Source organism: Mirounga angustirostris, unplaced genomic scaffold (genome assembly GCF_029215605.1).
Source record: "Mirounga angustirostris isolate CCGP_5_RB_7025 unplaced genomic scaffold, mMirAng1.0.hap1 SCAF_13, whole genome shotgun sequence".
NCBI lineage: Eukaryota > Metazoa > Chordata > Mammalia > Carnivora > Phocidae > Mirounga > Mirounga angustirostris.
In genome coordinates this window covers 10,835,277-10,857,611 of record NW_026991721.1, presented here as the reverse complement: position 1 = coordinate 10,857,611, position 22,335 = coordinate 10,835,277, and the positions used below count along the sequence as shown (strand labels likewise).

The 22,335-nt window shown below is 36.8% G+C and overlaps 1 protein-coding gene across 1 annotated transcript; it reads left to right on the top strand.

Moving 5' to 3' along the window:
* Positions 1-544: 544 nt before the first annotated feature.
* On the top strand, positions 545-20,070 carry MS4A5 (membrane spanning 4-domains A5). Its single transcript, XM_064576611.1, has 6 exons — positions 545-697; positions 4,381-4,509; positions 7,030-7,086; positions 8,069-8,221; positions 16,498-16,552; positions 20,033-20,070. The coding sequence occupies exons 1-6, from the start codon at positions 545-547 to the stop codon at positions 20,068-20,070; spliced, it is 585 nt and encodes a 194-aa protein (XP_064432681.1).
* The last annotated feature ends 2,265 nt before the right edge of the window (positions 20,071-22,335 follow it).

The window sequence follows — 22,335 nt, the reverse complement described above, 5'->3', positions numbered from 1 at the left end:
AAGTTTTGAGGTGGTTTGTTCACAGCTAAAGTTAATAAAATCAGGTGGCAAAAACGAAAGTGATAGGCTCAACAGACACTATGTCTACTTCAAGAAGTGGGTCATTAATTAATTCTGAGGGCCTGAGAGCTTTTGTCCCCTGCCTCCTGAAGACAGAGAACTAGAATAAGTATTCGCAATACTCGTTTATTTGGGAACTAAAATGTCTTCACAGATCATCTAGCCCAGCCTGATCAATGCACACATATGGAATCTGAAACCAAGAGAGGGGATGTGACTTGCCCAAGGTCACAGTGAGCTCCTGACTGAACTAGGACTACTGGGCAGGTCCTCTGACCTGCAGTCCTGGGTATTTTACTCACTAACCTTGAGATCTCGACTAATCCTGAGATTCCATGACTCTGTGACTCTATGGTTCCATAATTCCAAGACAAAGCACAACAATGCCAGTGCTCCAGACAGCCTTGGTACAGAAGAAGAACATGGTCTAGACTTAAGTACCATCAAGAACATTTTTTCATTTCAAAATATCAACTGCACCATCATGGATTCAAACACTGCACACAATCCTGTGTTTCTGGTATTTCCCCCAGATATCAATGTTCCTGACTTGCAGTCAGCAGACCTTACAGCCACAACCTATGATACAAGCGGCCCTTTTCCAAAATCACTTGCTACAAAAATGAAAATCTTAGGGGTAAGTCAGATTTGCCCCAGTGTATATTCTACTGAGGGTGTGTTACGGACGGTTTGTGCTCCCCACAATTCATAGTTGAAACCATAATTCCAGTGTAATGGTGTTTGGAGGTGGGGCTTTCGGGGAGTAATCACTTCACGATGGTAAAGCCCTCATGAATGGGATTAGTGCCCTTATAAGAAGAGGTCAGAGAGGTAGCTAGCTCTCTTTCCACCATGTGAAGTTACAAAAGAGAAGTTGGCGGTCTGCAACCCAGAAGGGGTCTACACCAGAACCCAACCATGCTGGCACCCTGATCTCAAACTTTCAGCCTACAGAATCATGAGAAATAAATTCCTGTTTTTTATAAGCCACCCAGTCTATGAACCATGGGCTTAATCAACCACCCCCAGCAGGATGTTACAGATTCTATAACTTTGCAATAGAAGCTGAACTAAGATAGGGGGTGGGGGAGAAGAAGAGGGAAAGAAATGTCTGGTGGCATAATGTTTCAAGGTAGGAGCTAATTCCAACTTTTATTTCCATCCAGTTCAGGAAGTATATGTCACATTTCTAAACCAATTATGTAAAAGGTTCTATGGAGAGGAAGATATAAAATGAATAAGCCAAAATCCCTGGGCTCTTGAAGATTGCAGTTAAAGTAAAAATCTCCCAACTCACTACCTAGGAGTTTTTTCATAGTTAAGTTCAGAGAAAAGAAAGAGAAAATCAGGTAGACGTCAATAGATCAGATTTTATATTCTGGGTTACTGAGTTGGACAGTTTTACATTTTCCCAATCAAGACTCAGAATTCAGTTTCACAATATTGTATGGTATTTTTATATGTGGGGCTTTCGCAGAAAATCCCCTTAATACTGTAAATGCTCATCTCTCCACCCACTTACCCATTTCATGACTATTAATTATTTTTTATTTACCAATCTGCTTTCAGAAAATGTGATTCAGTATGTTTAAGGCTGTGATAGTGTCTATATCTTATAAAATATTTGTCATTTCAACCCCAAGCCTTCCAGAGTGGAAAATAGAAAGAAATTGACTATTTTTCCCCCAGGAAAAAAAAACAAAGTAGAGAAAAATGGCCCACTGACATGCAGAAAAGGGCCATCAGTCTAAACTGCTTTAGCATCTATTCAAATATAATGGTACTGAAACTTCTGCTAAAGTGTTCAAATTACTTTAACAAATATGGAATGAACTATGTGCAAAAAACTATGTTAGACACTATGGGGTTACAGAAATAAATACAACCTAGTTTCTCTCATTGAGGAGAGAATACACAATTTAGAAAGAAAAAAATAACAATATTAAATACCACGTTTCACAGTAGCATCTAATAAGAGCCATAAATGGTTGGGTGTGAGAGGCAGGGGAACCCAGAGAGGGAACAGTTACTTCTATCTAAAAGCAATGGGACAACGTTATGGCAATTCTGGCATTTAGTCTGAACACTAAAGAAGTGATGGAATTTTAATAAGTAGATATGAAAGGGGAGGAGGAGAGCAGAATATTCTAGATAGAGAAAGCACCATGAACAAAGAACTCATGGTAGCATAGTTTGGGAATGACGAAAGAGCTGGGAGGAAGCACATTAGACTCGAAACATTTAAGGGGATTAAAAGACAAACAAAAAAAAAGAAGTAAGAAAAATCAGGATGATAAATACACTGCAGTACGTCCATACAAGGGAATGTTATTCAGTGCTCAAAATAAATAAACCATCATGCCATGAAGATACATGAAGGAAACTAAAATATGCATTTCTAAGTGAAAGAAGCCAGCCCGTAAAGACAACAAACTATATCATTCCAACTATGTGACATTCTGGAAAAGCCAAAAAATGGAGACAGATCAGTGGTTGCCAAGGGATGGAGCAGAGAGGGAGGGATGAATAGGTGGAGGACAGAGGATATTTAGAGCAGGAAAACTATTCTGCACAATACTATAATCGTGGATACATGTCATTACACATTTGTCAAAACCCACAGAATGTACAACAGCAACAGCGAAGCCTAATGTAAACTATGGATTCTGGCTGCCAATGATGTGTCAGTGTCGGTTCAATTGTAACAAATATACCACATTGATATGGGATATTGATAGTGGGGGAAGCAATAGGGGAGGGAAACAGGAAATAGATGGGAACTTTGTACTTTTCACTCAATTTTGCTGTGAACCTAAAACTGCTTTTAAAAAATAAAGCCTAGGCACGCCTGAGTGGCTCATTTGGTTAAGCCTCGGCCTTCAGCTCAGGTCATGATCCCAGCGTCCTGGGATCCAGCCCCGCATCGTGCTCCCTGCTTAGTGGGGAGCCTGCTTCTCCCTCTCCCTCTGCAGCTCCCCCTGCTTGTGCCCTCTCTCTCTGTCAAATAAATAAATAAAATCTTTAAAAAAATAAAAAATAAAAATAAAGCCTATTAATTTAAATAAAATGGTAAGTATGTACTGTAAATTTTGTTATAGATATTTTACCAACATTTTTTTAAAATGTGAAAAATAATATTTTGGGGAGAAAAGGAAACAACCAGGAAGGTAATTTGGAGACCTAATTGCCAAGAATCTTGTACCCATCCCTACTTAGACTTTACAATATTGACAAGTAGTTTCCAATCTGTGAAATCAACAAATCACCTAAGGAGCTTTATAAAATGTGTATACCAAGTCCCCAGGCCTTGTTCCAGAACTACCGAATATCAATTTTGAGGGAGTTGGGAGGGGGTTGAAATCTGTATTTTGTAAACACTTCTCTGATGACCACCAGATTTGGGAGCTTTGTTTCAAACAAATTGAGAAGAGTAACCAGATTGGTTCTGTTTTGCGATCTTACTTCAGCACTGACAGAACACTAGAATAGAGAAAAAGGAAGCTGGTGCAGAAAAGCCAGTTAGAAAACAATTTTAATAGTTTAGATGAATGGAGAGTGGCTATTGAGTTGAACTTATTCAAATGGACTTGGACTTGAGAAAAAGGATATCCTTCACAATTCACCTACTTAAAGGTCATAGTTGCTTGGGAGTGAAAGAAAGGACTCAGAGAAGGTAGATGGAGAGTAAGAGGGCAGAGAACACTCACACATGGTACACCTTCCATTCTTTACGTCATTCTCACCAATCTTCCCTAGCAATCGTCAAACCACTGCTTTACTTTTTTTTCATTATTTGTTTTATTTTTAATTTTTTGAGGAATCTCCATACTGTTTTCCATAGTGATACATCCCTACCAACAGTGCACCACATCCTCACCAGCATCTGCTATCTTGTCTTTTTGATGTTAGCCATTTTAACAGATGCGAGGTCCTATCACTTTGTGGTTTTGATTTTCATTTCCCCGCTGCTTGGAGAGTTTGACATGGTCTAACCTGGAGATTCTATTCAGTAAGTATAGGATATAGGATATAGGGCCTGAGAGTCTGCATCTCTAATTCTCAGGTGATCCTAATGTTGCCAATCCATGGGCTACATTTTCCAGAGCACTGATTTAGATCATTTTACCTGTTACCAAATATCAGATAAAGGGATCAAGAAAACACCTGGGAGCATCATAAGGGGTTTCTACTATCCTTCCCCTATTTATAAAAGAAGGTAATCACCAAATCCTTTTAACCAAAAGAAGATCATGTATGTGTTTGGAAAGGAAACCTACCATTTTGCTTTTTCCTTACCATGACTTTTTACTCTCTTTATAGGCTATGCAGATCCTGTTTGGAGTGATGAACTTTTCTTTTGGAGTTGTTTTCCTTTTCACCCTTGAAAATCCATACCCACGGTTCCCCTTTATATTTGTTTCAGGATATCCATTCTGGAGCTCAGTTTTGGTGAGTATAGTCAATTGAGTTCAATTTGAAGCCATGACAACAGGGATACTAGGGAATTCTTAATTCCCTTAAAATGAGCTGCATTCAGTTGTAGGATATGCTTTGTAAAGATAAAATAAAAATCAACTTTATTGAAATTATTTCCCCATTAATTCATCAGAGTTGCTGATATTCCATCTTTGGGTCCTGAAGTTCCTTTGGGAATATGTCCTTGGGTCTTGATGTCATTTGTCCATTCATTCATTCAAAATGAGTTGCTATCCATTATAAGCCAGATACATAGTGGAAGGCAATGAGGATCGAAAGGTTAACAATACATGGACCCTCACTATGAAAGACAGTATGAAGTTTCCTCAAAAAATTAAAAATAAAATGACCATATATGATCTAGCAATTCCACTTCTGGGAATATATCCAAAGGAAATGAAAACCCTATGTCACAAATACATCTGCAGCTCCATGTCCATAGCATTAGTCACAGAAGTCAAGACATGTAAACAACCTAAGTGTCCATCAACAGATGAATGGATGATAAAGAAGTGTGTATATATATATACAGGCCATAAAAAAACAAGGAAATCCTGCCACTTGCAACAACATGGTTAGACCGTAAGGGCATTATGTTAAGTGAAATAAGTCAGACAGGGAAAGACAAATACTGCATGATCTCACTGATATTTAGAACTTCAAAAAATTCATAGATAAAGAGCTCAGATTTAAGGTTACCAGGGGCAGAGAGTGAGGAGAGAGATCCCGGGATGGAGGGTGGTGGTCAAAAGGTACAAGCTTCCAGTAATAAGATAAATAAGTACTAGGGATACAACGTATAACAGGATGATTTCAATTAACACTGTTGTATGATATACATGAAATTTTTTAAGAGAGTCTCATCACAAAGAAAAATATTATTTTTCTCCTCTTTTTCTTTTTCCTTTTTTTTGGTGGGGGGTTATATCTATATGAAATAATTGACATGAAGTAAAATTATTACAATCATTTCACAATATATATAAGTCAAATCATTATGCATATGCCCTAAACTTATACAGTACTGTATGTTAATTACATCTCAATAAAACTGGGGAAAAAATAAACAAAAATAATACATGAGCCCTTCCTTCAAAGGGCTCTCAGTTTAGCAAGAAAGAAAACATGTAAAGAGGTCATTTCAAGGTAATGTGATAAATGATATCACAGTGCTTGTGTAAGGAGAGATGAAAGATCAGTTTACTCCTTAGAAAAGTAAAGAAACAGGGAAAGCTTCTTAGATGTACCTTTGAGCTACACAGAGGCATTTACATAATTACATTCAATAAACATTATTTTAGCACCTAGTTTAGTGCCAGAGAATGGATGGTGTGTGGGAATTCAGGAAAAAGGCAGTTCTTGGTCTCAAGGTCTTTCAAACAGAGAGTCAGATCATCACCATATGGTGTGATGAGTGGTGACAGACATAGGAACTGCCTCTATAGGAAAGGTACCTACAAAAAGGAGGGGAAGACACCCAGAGACACTCCAGCTTGGCTGAGTTTTAAAGGATGGGTGGTTAATCAGGATGAGAGCACCTAGAGAGGAATGGTGGAAGGAATGGTAGAGAGTGGGGAATGGTTGGGCATAAGGGCTAGGGATATCTTGCTGCATGCCAAGGGAGAACCATGAACAAAAGGCTCAAGGTATGGGAGAACACTTTCTATCCTGTAAGAGTGAGGGTGAAGAGACGAGGCTGAAGAAATACAAGGCAGTGGGACTGGAAACTTAAAAATGCATGTGCTGTAGTCCGATTTGGAGTTTCTACTAGATGATGCTCCTATATATGACTCACCTCCATGAAAATTCTTGGGATTTTTTTTTTCAGAATTCCCAGCACATTAGCTGGCAGAACATGCTGGATTGCAAATGGGTATGAAGGATGTGTCTTATAAGAATGACAGAATCTGATTTTATTGGTTGTGAACTGATTTGACACCAGTGTGGCATGATATCAAAGCTCATTCCACAATAGCTATAAAAGGAAGGTAGATGAGAAAACTAAAGCCCAGTGAAGCTAAAAGAAAACAAAAACCAAAAAACTCATGTTCAAATAGATAGTTAAGGCTAAAGCTAATTTCTAGTTCAGTATTTTGTCCACTACTCATTTGTGGACTACCTTATCAGGCATCTCACCCTGCTCACTGCTCTGAGGATCGTGTGAATTAGGAAGGAAGACATGTGAATGAAACACATAGAAGTCTATTCTCTGAGAACTCTTTTTTTTTTTTTTTTTTTTTAAGATTTTATTTATTTATTTGACAGAGAGAGACACAGCGAGAGAGGGAACACAAGCAGGGGGAGCGGGAGAGGGAGAAGCAGGCCTCCCGCGGAGCAGGGAGCCCGATGCGGGGCTCGATCCCAGGACCCCGGGATCATGACCTGAGCCGAAGGCAGATGCTTAACGACTGAGCCACCCAGGCGCCCCTCTCTGAGAACTCTTTAACATCAGTTAAGCAAGCCCATCACTAAAATATTTATTCTTTTTAATAGTTCATTAATTCTGGAGCCTTCCTAGTTGCATTGGAAAGAAAAACCACAGAAATTCTGGTGAGTTACATCTTACCCTTCACTAAAAATTTATAACTTTGAAATAATGATTTTAACCTTGAAAGTGAATTTGGAAAATCATTAACCCACTATAATTCCACAAACTGTCAAGTACTGATACCAACCAATGTCACTGGTCTTTTGTCCATAGAATCATAAAACAGTAGTGCCAGAAGAGTTTTCTAGGTCATCCAGTTTCTTATTTTATATATGAAAACATTGAGGCATAGAATAAAAGCCAAGTTCCTAAACAAAATGGTAAAATGGGTCTCAGCATTCCAGTAACTCATTCATTCATTCTTTCTGTCATGCCAGACACTTTGAAAGGCACTAGTTTGACTCACAGGATAGGCACACTGTGAACACAACCTAATTAAAAAATAAATAAATAAAATAAAATAAACCTTATAAGCAGAAGTTCAAAATAAGTAATACAGTGTTAATGAATGCAAAAGTCTAACTTACAGATAAATTATAAGTATAATATTTTTACTTTTCTCAAAGAATCAAAAATGTGAGATATTAATTAACAAGCCAATAAATTATTTCCAACACAGGACTTCTCCTGTAGGTTTGAAGTTTTAGGAAGGAATAAAAATTGCAAAGAAATACAATGTTTAGTTAAAAAGAGCCATAAAACAAAAATGCAAGTAGGTCATGACTTTTACCAGAGCATCAAAGTGCAGGGCAATGTGGCTATGCCTAAGTACCCCTTTTGTCCAGTGTGCACCTGTCCCCCCCAACTAAATGGGAGTTAACTTATTAGGTACAGACTGTGGGGGATAGAAGGGTTATTAAAAGTTCACTGGATTCCCTCATTCTCTAGCTGAGTGCCTGAAGCCCAAAGGGATGAAGTGTCTCATATATGATCACACAGCTGCTTTGTGGCATTGCAATGCTGTGACTGAAACTCTCCCTCCAATCTCCCCCACCACTGCTTTTTGTCTGTAGACTCAGTGTTATGGTCTTTCATCTCTTTCAGGTGAAGTTAAGCCGAATAATGAATTCTCTTAGTGCCCTGGCAGCAATAGCTGGAATCATTCTCCTCACATTTGGTCTCATTCTAGATCAACACTTCTTTTGTGGCTATGCTGAAACAATTAGTCAGTGTCAGGCCATTGCTACCCTATTCATTGTAAGTATACTGCATTTTTATGGCTAAGAGTAATGGGTGTAATCATAAAGATTGATTAGCATCTAATCAGCAAAATCCAAATAATGTTGTGGACACATGTATTTTCTTTTATTTACAAACATTTATAGAAATCATAATATCTGATAGGTTACACCAGGCATTGTGGAATAGAAAATAAACACATTATAACCCCCAACTTGAGGAATTCACAGATGAGTAGAGAAGATAAAGCATATATACCAATGAGTATAATATAAAAGGTAGAGTGATATAGGAAGAAAAATGCAGGTATAGCAGTATGGTAGTGATTCATAGTCCCAGATATATATTAGAATCTTAAGTGGAATATTTTTATGGTTTTGGTTTTGGCTTTAATATTCAGACTGGACTTCTGATAAAACATGGTATATATTGAAAACAGGCATTTATTTCTGCTCTTTCCAAAATACCACTATTATTAGTTTAAGGGAATGGAAAAGACGTAAATCTACATGGAGAGAAAAATTAGTCAACAAGACCCGTCAAAATTTGTCAAGAAAGCTGGAAAGTAATCAGTCACCTAAGGAAAAGGGAGTCTTCATAGAAGTAAAATATCACAGTTGCAAGAGTAGATCTCTTTCCTCATCTTTTTCCTGTACTTAGAAGGAAAACATCTTGTCTTTCACCATTAAGTATGATGTCGGCTGAGGGTTTTTTAGATGGATTTGATCAAGCTGAAGAAGTTTCTTCTCTTCCTAGTTTGCTGAACATATTTACCATGTGTGTTGAATTTAGTGAAATGCTTTTTCTGTATCAACTGAGATGATCATGTGGTTTTTGTCCTTTATTCTATTGTTATGGTGCATTGCAGTGATTGACTTTTTTATCTTTTTTTTATTATGTTATGTTAATCACCATACAGTACATTATTAGTTTTTCTTAATTTTATTATGTTATGTTAATCACCATACATTACATCATTAGTTTTTGATGTAATGTTCCATGATTTATTGTTTGCATATAACACCCAGTGCTCCATGCAATATGTGCCCTCCTTAATACCCATCACTTTTTTATTTTAAATAAAAATAAATTTATCCTGGGATAAATCCCACTCAGTCATGCTGTATAATTCTTTTTAAATATTATTGGATTCAATTTTCTGATACTTTGTTAAAGATGTTTACACCTTTATTTATAAGGGATCTTGGCCTATACTCATCTTTTCTTGTGATGTCTTTGGTTTTTGTGTCTGGTTAATACTGGCATTATAGAATGAGTTGGAAAATACTGCTTCCGTTTATACTTTCTGGTAAATTTTGAGAAAAATTATGTTGAATTTTCCATAAATATCTGGAAGACTTCACTGGTAAAGTCTCCTAGGTCTGGGCTTTTTTTTTTTTTTTTTTTGTGGGAAGTTTTCTTAAATTACCTATTATCAGTTTATTTAGATTTCCTATTCCTTCTTGGATCAGTTTCAGGGGTTTGTCCCTTATTGTCAGCATGAGTAAATGAAGGAACATGACAATACTGATTTTCAAAAAAGGCTGTCTTGGTAGTGCTGTGTTAGTAGAGTTGTCTACCAATAATCTAGAACCTTGAATTAGCATAGAGGAGATAAAATAGCCAAGAGTATAAGCCCATCACCATCAATGGCATCAGTCATTTTGAGGGAGGGTAGTTTTGTTCCAGTCACCTTGAGTAGAAGCAGTCTAGTCCCTAATTCTGAGGAGCCTGGGCCACCTGTGTATTAGCTGTCCTATCTTTTAGACCATTTGCTTTTGTAAAGTTTCTAGAGGATTATAGCTTAACGTCTATAATAAGTGCGGTAGTGGTGGTGGTGGTGGTGGTGATTTTAGTAAGATCTTATCCAACAAGGTTCAAGTGTACTCTTTCCCTCATGATATTTCCAAAATAACCAGTCACCTGCCTAAGGTCACAAAGAATGATTAATTAGATGGCTGGCAAGGAAAAGTAGTCCACATCTGTTAGTGGAAAAAACTGACAAATTTATTATATAATCAGAGTTATCAGAATGAAAGTCAAATCATTCACTGAGATATAATACAGAATTAATTTCTGAGAATTTAGTCAATGATTACCAGGAAGTAAGAAGAAAATAGGGATAGTGAAGGCCTTGGAAAATCCACCCCTGCCTGCTGACTCAAGAAATCAGCAGCCTCCGACAGGTGGAATATGTGTAGAAGAGTCTCTCCTACAGCCAATTTCCTACATGTAGATAAGACTAGAGAAGGTTCTTAAAAGATTTTAATGAGTAATCCAAGATAATTGGTCCTAGAAAGGATATTGGTCAAAGAGACATGTTACTTATTAGTCCTGGTGGCTGGCTAACAAGACATAACTCTTTCCCTAGGATTTATTCTTATAGATACACAAAAATATAGATAAGAGGCAGATAGACAGACAGGATGGTTAGTGGCAAAGCTTTGGCAGACCATCTTTTTCTTCACCCCTACCCCACCAAGGGAAAAGAAAACAAGAACAGATGTGAAGGGATAATGAAAAAGTCATGGGAAACCTGACTCCCAGGACAAATAAAATAAACCCTACCCAATAAAAAGTGCTAGATCGCCTCATCAACATAGATGTGCAAACCCTGGACAGGGTTGCTCACAGACAGCCAGTGGAATAGCCACTAAGTGAGTCAAAGGACCAGAACCGTAATAGTGAGGGGTCTGACAAGACCTCTCTGGGGCCTCTGTGACTGTCTAGCACCTTCAAAGACCACCAGGAAAATCAATGACAGTTAAAAGCTGAATTTATTAAATTTGCTAATCAAGGGAGAGCATCGGTCTCAGACACAATAGGGGGAAACAGAAAAGGGCATTTATAGGATTTCATCAGCTGGAGGAGTCATAGGTAATTTTAGGGGAGAGTAACAGTAGTCTGGAAAGGAACTGGTTAGATTTGCAAACTAGACCAGTTGTAGAGACAGCCAATGGTCTAATTTTTGGAAAACATGAATTCACATGGAATTACCATTAAAACATCTCTCTGTGGCCCTATTTTTAACATAAAGCTCTGAGACATCTTATGTTAAAATCTTGAACTTAGATATTTGGTCTTGTATATCATGCTTTGATACTTTATCAATTTGCTGAGTCAAAGTACAGTTATTTTTCAAATCATGGTTTTGTTTCATTATCAATTCTCAGTAATCTTTTTTTTTTTTTTTTAAGATTTTATTTATTTATTTGAGACAGAGAGAATGAGAGACAGAGAGCATGAGAGGGAGGAGGGTCAGAGGGAGAAGCAGACTCCCCGCCGAGCAGGGAGCCCGATGTGGGACTCGATCCCGGGACTCCAGGATCATGACCTGAGCCGAAGGCAGTCGCTTAACCAACTGAGCCACCCAGGCGCCCCTCAATTCTCAGTAATCTTAACTAAAACAAAAACTAAAAACTATGAAAATTACCAAAAAGAAAAAGTAGAAGGAACTGGACTGATACCTAACCTCTCAAAAGCAACAATAAAAGCCAAAAGACTGAACAATATCTTCAGTATTCTGAAAAAAATAACTGTCAACCAATAACCTATCACTCACTACCCATTACTGTGATATACATACATACATACATACATACATACACAATGGAATATTACTCAACCATAAAAAAGAATGAAATCTTGTCATTTGCAATGACGTGGTGGAAGCTAGAGTGTGCTATGCTAAGTGAAATAAGTCAAAGAAAGACAAATACCATATGATTTCACTCATATGTGGAGTGTAAGAAACAAAACAGATGAACAAAGGGGGGTAAATAAAGAGAGAGTCAATCTAGGAAAGAGACTCCTAACTATAGAGAAAAAACTGATGGTTGCTGGAAGGAGGTGGGCAGGGATGAGCTAGGTGTGTGATGGGCATTAAGGAGGGCACTTGTGATGAGCACTGGGTGTTATATGTAAGTGATGAATCACTGAATTCTACTACTGAAACCAATATTACACTATATGTTAACTAACTAGAATTTAAATAAAAACTTGAAACAGAAAAAGGAGAAGAAAAAAATCTTACAAGAATGAAGTGAAATGAAGAATTTTTAGAGATAAAGAATAATTGAGCTTGCCTCCTACGGACCAGAATTAAAGGAATAAAGAATGAACTCCAAATAGAAAGAAAACGATAGCACAATGAGATGCAAGAAGGAATGAAGAACAAAGAATGTGATAAACGTGTGGACAAATACAAGTGAATACTGCTTGTGTAATGCAGTAATAATAATATATATTGAGATTAAAAATAAAGTATTTAAAATACCAGTCAGCATTAACATATAAGTAGAGAAGGGAGCAAATGGTATTTTTGTTAGTTGTGTTTGCTAAGGACCTGAGTTTTCTCTGAGAAGAGCATGAAGGTTTGAAGAACTTTTAGACTTTGATATGTTTGAACACCTAATGGTATCATCAAAAGTAAAAAACTAGAACTAATAGATATATTTAGTCTATTATATCCAACAACAAAGAATACACAATTTTGTAACACATACCAACAAAAGATGACTATATATTGGTAAATATGACAATTCCAGATTAATACCAAAGGTTGAAGTCCTAGTGTATGACCTATGCAATAAAACAATAAGCAATGATAAAAATAATTTTAACCTGTGTGGCTGGATATTAAGCAGTAGGTTTCAAAGTAATTATTGGATCAGGAAAGAAATCGTAATATGAATCCAAAGATGTTCTGAAATGAAAGCTCAAAAACTTGAGGGCGAAGGTAAAGCAATATTTTTAAGGCAATTCATAGTTTGGAAATGTAGATACTATAAAATATGAAACTTTGAAAAATAATGGCCCAAATATTAATCTCAGGGATTAAAGGAGAGAAAATTAGTCCAAAGAAAGAAGAAGAAAGGAATTAATATATAATGACAAGAGAAGAAATTAGTGAAAACAAAACAAAAATCATGCACACATCAGAAAGGATCAAAACAGCCAATGATTGGTTTACTGAAAATACTAGTATACAAATCCTTTTTTTCTGTTTATGACAGAGTAATTTATATCAGAGCATCTCTCTAGTGAAAACAATTTTTATTAAGAGCTTATTAAAATAACAAAAAACTTCCAAATGTTTGGATATACATGAAAGAAACCATGGCAGCCAGGATTTAAAGTACAAGGATCCTGTGAGATTTGTACACATTGAATGAACTAAACCCAAAATTCTCCATCACTTTTCTCCACAAGTTATTTGCTGACACCTAAGATGTGTAGGATGCAAAGCTCAGGAGCCAAGTTGATAAGAAGCTAAGAGGCTAAAAGGCTAAGAAGAGATTTCAGCAGTCATGCAGTACGCAGACACACACACATTGTTCAGAGTCCACCAAGAGGAGTAGTGGAGTCTGGTAAACACTCCAAAATTTCACTTCTGAAGAAAGACTACACCCTAGAATTAAGGACAAAGGAAACAGACCAGCCTCACAAAACTGAAATTCGTCCTTGAATTATTTTGATCATGGTAACCTTCTCCTAATCTGTCTGATGGAAGAAAATTAATTCATCCCTAGAGGAAGATAACATAATTTAGAATTTCTACCATTTTTTGCATACTACATTTGTTATTAAGTGTAAAACAAAACAAAACAAATTAGTCATACCAGAAGATAGGACTGAACATCTAAAAAATAAAAACAAAATAATCAGGGCATCTGGGTAGCTCAGTTGGTTAAGGGTCTGACTCTTGATTTTGGCTCAAGTCATGATCTCAGGATCCTGGGATCGAGGCCCAGGTCAGGCTCTGTGCTCAGTGGGGAGTCTGCTTTAGGATTCTCTCTCTCCCTCTCTCTCAGCCCTTTCCCCCACTCTCTCTCTCTCAAAACACCATTTGCTCCCTTCTCTACTTATATGTTAATGCTGACTGGTATTTTAAATACTTTATTTTTAATCTCAATATATATTATATTATTTATTTAAATAAATAAATCTTTAAAAAAAATAATCAATGATTGAAACCACCTCAGTGGTGACACAGATGGTAGGGTCATCAGATACAAACTTGACAGTAAACATGGCTGTTATATCCAAGAGAGAAGAGAATGAGTTGGAGAATATTATGGGACACTGAAACCCATTAGAAAGAAGTCATTGGAATTTATAGAACCGCAACCAAGCACTCAGTAGATGGGGCGAACAGCATATTAGACACTTCAGAAGGGCACAGGAAGAGAATCAGTATAAAATATGAAGACTAATGCCCAAAGAGAAGAAAGTGATATAAAATATTAGAAAGAACAAACATAAGGGACATATGGAGCAGAACAGAAAAAAAGGTGCCCTATATACAACTGAAGAACCACAAGAGAGAAAATGAAAATGCAGCACAGAACGATGCTCACAGAGAGAATGGCTGATGATTTTGTAAAGGAATCAAAGACAAGACATGAACCACAAACAGGAAAATACAAGGAAAAGTACATAAAGCACATGATACTTAAATTTCTGAGGGAAAATAATGTATAAAGAGCAAAACCTAAAAAGAAGCTGGGGGTGGGGGCAGAGGTGAATACATTACATTCAAAGGAACAAAGGTAAACTTCCAACTGACTTTTCATTTGGAGGCCTGACAGAGGCCAGAAAACACTGGAATGACATTTTAAACTGCCGAAATAAAATACTGCTAATCCAGAATTCAGTGTTCAGTGAAAATGTTCTTTAAAAGTTAAGTTGAAGTAAAGATATCAGACTAACAAACCTGAAAACAATTGGTATTGGCAAATTAATCCTGAACACAGTAATTACTAGTAAGAATACTGAATCAGTAATCAAAAACCTCCCAAAAGAGGGAAGTGCAGACCAGATGGCTTCACTGGTGAATTCTACCAGAAATTTAAAGAAGAATTAACACCAATCCTTAAGCTCTTCAAAAAAATAGAAAAGAAGGATCCAAATTCATTTTACAAGCCCAGGATTACCCACACCAAAACCAGACAACTACGCTACAAGAAAAGAAATTTCAAGCCAATATCCCTGATGAACATATATGCAAAAATCCTCAATACATTGTTAGCAAACTGAATTCAATAGTATATTAAAAGTCTCCTATACTATCATCAAGTGGTATTTATTCCAGGGATGCAAGGATGGTTCAACATACACAAATCAATAAATGTGATATACCACATTAACACAATGAAGGATGAAAATCATATGACCATCTCAATCGATGCAGAAAAAGAATCTAACAAAATTCAACATGAAAAAATTTAAATTCTCAACACACTGAGATAAAGGAGCACACCTCAACATAAGAAAGGCCATATATGACAAGCCCAGAGCTAACATGATACTAAACAGCGAAAAGCCAAAACTTTTCCTCTAAAATCAGGAACAAGACAAAGATGCCTAGTCTCGTAATTTCTATTCAACAAAGTACAAGAAGTCCTGGCCAGAGCAACTGGGGGAAGAAATAAAGAAAAATAGAAGGGAAGGGAAGAGAAGAGAACAAAGAAAAAGCATCGCAATCAGAAAGGCAGAAGTAAAAATATCTGTCTGCAGAGGGCATATACCTAGAAAACCCTAAAGACTCCACCAAAAAACTATTAGAATAAAATAAATTCAATAAGATTGCAGGATACAAAAACCAATATACAAAAATCAGTTTCAGTTGCATTTCTATACACTAATAATGAGCTATGAGAAAGAAATTACGAAAACAATCACATCAAAAAAGATAACATATTTAGGAATAAATTTAATCAAGGATGTGAAAGATCTGTACACTGAAAACTTTAAGACATTGACGAAAGAAATTGAAGACACAAATAAATGGGAAGATATCCCCTGTTCATGGATTGGAAGAATTAATATTGTTAAAATGTCCATACTACTACCCAAAGCAGTATACAGATTTAATGCAATACCCATTCAAAACACCAATGGCATTTTTCTTAGAAATAGAAAATAGTCCTAAAATTTTATGGAACCACAAAAGACCCCAAATAGCAACAGCAATCTTGAGAAAGAAAGAAAAACAAAGCTGAAGCCATCACATTTCCTGATTTCAAACTATACTACAAAGCTAGAGTTATCAAAACAGCATGGTATGAGTATACAAATAGACACACAGATCGGTGGAATGAATAGAGAGCCCAGAAATAAGCCCATGCACATATGGTCAATTAATTTACAACAAAGGAGCCAAGAATATATGACAGGGAAAGGACAGTCTCTTCAATAAATGGTATTAGGAAAGTTAAACATTTCTTTGTGTGTACAAAGAAATGAAAGTAGACTACTATCTTACACCATACACAAAAATCAATTCAAAACAGATTAAGGACTTGAATGTAAGACCTAAAACCATAAAACTCCTAGAAGAAAACACAGGTAGTAAACTACTTGATATCCATCCTGGCAATGATTTTTTGGATTTGACACCCAAAGCAAAAGCAACAAAAGCAAAATAAACAAGTGGGGCTACATCAAACTAAAAAGCTTCTGCACAACAAAGGAAACCACCAATAAAATGAAAATGCAGCCTATGGGATAGGGAAAAAATGTACAAATCACATATCTAATAAGCAAAATATATAAAGAATTTGTACAACTCAATAGCAAAAAAAATAAAAATAAAAAATGGGCAGAGGATCTGAAGAGACATTTTTCTAAAGAAGACATAACAGATGGCTAACAGGTACACGAAAAGATGTTCAGTATCATGAGCCATCAGGAAAATGCAAATCACAACCACAGTGAAATATCACTTCACATCTGTTAGAAGGTTATTATCAAAAAGACAAGAAATAACAAGTGTTGGTGAGGTTGTGGAGGAAATGGAACCCTTGTGCACTAATGGTGGGAATGCAAGTGCACTTGCACAACCACTATGGAAAACAACATGGAGGGTCCTCAGAAGTCAAAACTACTATACAATCCAGCAATTCTACTTCTGAGTATTTATCAGAAAGCAAACACTAACTCAAAAAGATATGAACATTTTCACATTCATTGCAGCCACATTCACAATAGCCAAAACATGGAAACAAGCTAAGCATCCACCAATGGATGTATATGTGGTACATTCACAATGGAATATTATTCAGTGCCAGGAAAGAAGGAAATCCTACCATTTGCAACCTCTCCATCTGACTAGATGGAGGAAAACAAATATTGTACAATATCACTTACACGTGGAATCTTAAAAAAGCCACATTCATAAAAACAGAGTGGAACGGTGGTTACCAGGGGCTGTGGGGCAGAGAATTTGGACTGATGTTTGCCAAAGAGTACAAACTTCCAATTAGAAGATGAAAAAGTTCTGGAGATCTAATGCACAGCATTGTGCTTATTGTTAGCAATACTGTATTATATACTTCGATGTTGCAAAGAGATTAGATCTTAAATTGTTCCATTATAAAAAGTGAAATGATAATTATGTGACATGAGAGAGGTGTTATCTAATGCCACAATGGTAATCATATTGCAACATATAAATGCTTCAAATCAACACACTGCATGCTTTGTGCAAACAATGCACACACACAATGTTATATGTCAATTATATCTCAAGTTAAAAAAAAAAGGCAAGGCACAGAATGGGAGATAATCTCCTCAATGCATATATCTGACTAAAGACCCATATCCAGAATATATTAAGCACACCTGAATATTAATAATAAAAAGACCAAAAAAAAATGAGTAGGACTCGAACAAGTACTTCACAGTAAAAGATCTGCCAACAGCCAGTAAGCATGTAAAAACGTGCTCAACATTATTAGTTACCAGAGGAATGCAATTCAAAATCACAATGTTTGTATGCACAGCAGAATGACTTTAATGAAAAGGACTGGCAAAAGAAAATGTTGGCAGGAATGTAAAGCACATGGAATTCCTATATATTTTTGGTGGGAATGTAAAATGGCTCAGCCACATTGGAAAACTATTTGGTAGTTTTTATCAAAATTAACAAGGCCTATTTTATGTCTTAGCAATATATACAAGAATGTTCACAGAAAACCTATTCATAACAGTTAAAAACTAGAAACAATCCAAATGTCTATCAACAACAGAGTGGCTAGAGAAACTGGTTATTCAAACAACAGAAAACTACTTAGCAACAAGAAAGAAAACAGACTACTGATACATGCAACAGCATGGATGAATCTCAGTCCATTATACTGAACAAACAAATTCAGATACAAAAATGAACAGGCAAAGTTATTAAATGGTGTTAGTAATCAGAACAGTGGTTGCCTCTGGCTGGGGTAGGGGGGATTGACTGGGAAGGGACACAAGTGAACTTACTGGGGTGATACATGTTGATCTGGAAATCAAAAAAGGGTAAAATGCATATATACCTAAATATAAAATCTGGCATGGTAAAAGAAGTGGAAAATATTTTTAAAGCAGATAACAGCAGTTTCAATGCTTTTACATACAAAGAATGAATATAACTAACAAAAAGTCAAGAACTCAATTTAAAAAATGGACAAGATTATGTATGAGGAGGGAATTTACAAAAATGCAAATGTGGTGGCCAAATATACTCAGAGTGATGTTCGAATTCACTAGTAGTCAGGGAAATGCCAATTAAATTAATAGTGGACTAAGATACATTTATTAGATTGGCAAAAATAAAAGTTATAAAAATTATCACAGGTAGGGAAATGGTGGAAAGGATGTTCCTGTGTATTGGTGGTAGAAATCTGAAATGTTACTACCATTTCAGAAAGGAAGAAGGCATTTATTTACATGAAAGATATCCAGGTAGCTATCTCCATAGCAATTAAACACCTACATATAAGGGCATGTGTACAAGAATGCTTATTGCAGCATTATTCAGAGCATTAAGAATGAACAAACATGGGGCGCCTGGGTGGCTCAGTCATTAAGCGTCTGCCTTCGGCTCAGGTCATGATCCCAGGGTCCTGGGATGGAGCCCCGCATGGGGCTCCTTCTGGGCGGAAAGCTGCTTCTCCCTCTCCCACTCTCCCTGCTTGTGTTCCTGCTCTCACTATCTTTCTTTCTGTCAAATAAACAAATAAAATCTAAAAAAAAAAAAAAAAAAAAAGAATGAATAAACACAACAGAAGAGGAGGAAAAGTAAATAAATTATTTCCTGTCACTAAAGAATAAATGAATTATGGCAACTCTACCATGAGATATTATTATGTGGCCATTAAAAACCATGTGACTCTAAAATAAACAATATTTTAACCTATACTCAAAACATGTAGAAAGATACAGTTGCAGAACAGAATGTTAACCATATGACCTTCACAAACTTTCACCGGCAAAACACTTGTATGTCCAGCCTCTGGGTTCCTAACAAGGTGTGTATCCTATTCATGCTCTCTGTTGCCAAGCTACAAAGCATTTGAAAATGGTCTCTAGCAGTGATAAAAAGAACAGAAGACGGTACTATTCGCCTATGCTTCTTTTCTGTGTGTGTTTTTCTACACGTTCCTCTTTTGTCTGTGCCTTTAGGGTTTTTACCCTCTTTTTCTTTCCTTTTCTATTTCCGCTTCTATTTTTTTTTCCTATTTCTTAACCTTTCTTTCTCCTTCAACAGACCACTTTTTCACATTATTTCTTTGTATTGTATATATTTATGAAATGGAACATTTCTGCATATGATATAGAATGTGGATTGTTTTGTATGACTTTCTCTAAGAAAATAATGTGCTGTCCTGTGCTGAAACAGCTGTATGCTCTCGTGATCCTCCACTATTTTACTTCCTAAGCATCCAATACACTTGAGACATGTGGGAGAGATTTTCTTAAATGGGCATTGCTACCTCACTGTCATCAGATAAACCATTATTGTGCTAATACCGTGATTCTTTTTTTCTTCTTCTTCTGTTACAGGGAATTTTGATTATGTTGATGGCCTTCAGCATTATTGAATTATTCATCTCTCTGTCTTTCTCAGTTATGAGGAGACCCTTTTATTGTTGTGACTAATGGTGCTGAGTATCACCGTGGGAATAAAGACGTGTTCTAATATCATCAAGAAGTGAATTATGTTTGTGAGAAAAAGCCAGAAGGAACATAGAATCTTAAGACTGGCGACTGTCGGAAGCAAAGGGAAGTGACTTAAGAGAGTGGGGTCTGGGAACACTTTTGGCTGATAAAACACATCCTGCCTCTTTGCAATGCCATCTCTTCCTCTCCCCAAATCACATGGTCATCTTGGTGCCACTCCTCTGTTAGTCATGCGTGCACTGAACCGAAGGACAGCAATGCGGTGTTGCCACTGTACAAACAGAGAAATGAACCACAGCCCACGGTGTGGAGTGACCAGGTCTATCAGATCTCCTGCTGATTTCTCTAAGAGATTCTACCCAGTGGCTCCATGGTTGTGTGGAAAAATGAGTTGGTTGGAAGAATGGCTTGGCCCACAGATTTTGCATTGATACTGCAAGATCATTAATGTGAGCCGCTCATAACAACTAGAAGAGTAACACGGAGGATATATGTTGGTTGAAAGCCACTATAACGTTCCAAGAACCATGCTAAGTGTTTCTTGTGTATTACTCATTTAACCTCACAAAAAGTCTAAGAGGCGAATTTTATTATTATACACGGTTCATGGACAAGGAAGCTGAACGCTAGAGAAGGTGAGCAGAGTGTCCCAGGTGACAAAGCATGGTAGCAACAGGCAGTCTGGCTCCAGAGCCCAGGGTCTTAATCCCTACACCAACATACCAACGTCTCTTAGATTCTTGGTCTCAGAACCCCTCTACACTCTGAAAAAATTATTGAAGACTCATTACACATCAATAAAAGTAACCTTTTATTAACATAACTGTTATTTTCCAAAACTAAAAAAAATGAGTGTGAAGAGTGGCACTGATACATAGTTTTACAAATCTCTTTTAGCTTACTTAACATTCTTTTATTTTATTTTTAGCTATTTTTAGGTATAGTTTATTTACAAACAAAGGCACACACTTAATGTATTATGTACTCTCCTGATGCCAATACCATAACCGAGGTATTAAGCATATCCATCAGCTCCAAAATTTTCTTGTGCTCTTTTGTGGGGTTTTGTTTCTTTGTTTTTTGATGAGACCATTTAACATGAGATCTATCTTCTTAACATATTTTAGTGTACAATTCTGTATTAGTAACTAAGTACTCTGTTGTACAGTAGATCTTTAGAACTTACTCATTTTGCATAACAAAAACTTTGAAAAACAAAGGCCAATTTAACTTTACTGCACATTCAAATCACCAGAGGAACTTTAATAACCCGCGCCGCCCTCCCCGCCCCCAAATGCACCAGATACCACCCAATAGCAATTAAATCAGAATGTGGTGAGAGCCCGGCATCAATAGTTTTTAAAGATCTCTAGCTGATTCCAATGCAGAACTTCTCTCGAGCTTAATAGAAGGCAATTGGATTCTGGTAACTGCTTTTGCATTCAGTCTGATGTGATATCTCATGTTCTGTAGCCTGTGGAGATGACAGATGTAAACTTGCGTAAAGGGAAACTAAAGTCTTGGTATTATTATGAGAGCTGTCTTGAGATCACAGACCCCCTGAAAGAGCCTCAAGGACTCCGGGAGACTCCCAGGCCTCACAGGGAGATGGCTGCCTTACATTATATTTCCTTCCGCTGACTGAACACCTGCTAAGTATTAGGGATCTCCTTCTGTCATCCCAGCTGTCATGACAGCCCTCTGAGGTAGGTACATCTAGCCTGTGTCCACAGACATGAAAACTGAAGCTCAAAGTGGTTGATTTTTCTGAGACCACAAAAGGAAGTAGGATTTAGAACCAGGATTTGAGTCAAGATGCCCAACTCCAAATCTCATTATCCTTTGCTTCTTTTGGCATAGAAAACATTTAGCATATGCAAAGAGATAAACTATCAGGTTTTCATTTCTGCCATAAGCTGGAGGAAGAAAGGCCTATGGGTACATATGTGAGGGCAGGAGGCAGGGGAATGAGATTCTAATGAAAAATATTTATTTAAAAAATTTATTTCCAGTGGAATCATGTTCTGATGAAAAATATCTGGCGCCTGAGTGAGGCTGAGAGGTATGGGTATGTGAGATATATTTAAGGGTGAGAATCCCCATCACCTAACAATAAGGGCTTTTAAGTCAGACCTAGGTCTAAATGTCAGTTTTACAATTTAAAGCTTAGTGACTTGAACAAGTTA

What these genes read in the sequence shown, in the direction of transcription:
- MS4A5 (XM_064576611.1), top strand. Translation starts at nt 545, where the DNA reads ATGGATTCAAACACTGCACACAATCCTGTGTTTCTGGTATTTCCCCCA. An exon ending in CATTCTGGAGCTCAGTTTTG is followed by an intron (nt 4,510 to 7,029) that starts GTGAGTATAGTC and finishes TCTTTTTAATAG; the next exon opens with TTCATTAATTCTGGAGCCTT. An exon ending in GAAAAACCACAGAAATTCTG is followed by an intron (nt 7,087 to 8,068) that starts GTGAGTTACATC and finishes CATCTCTTTCAG; the next exon opens with GTGAAGTTAAGCCGAATAAT.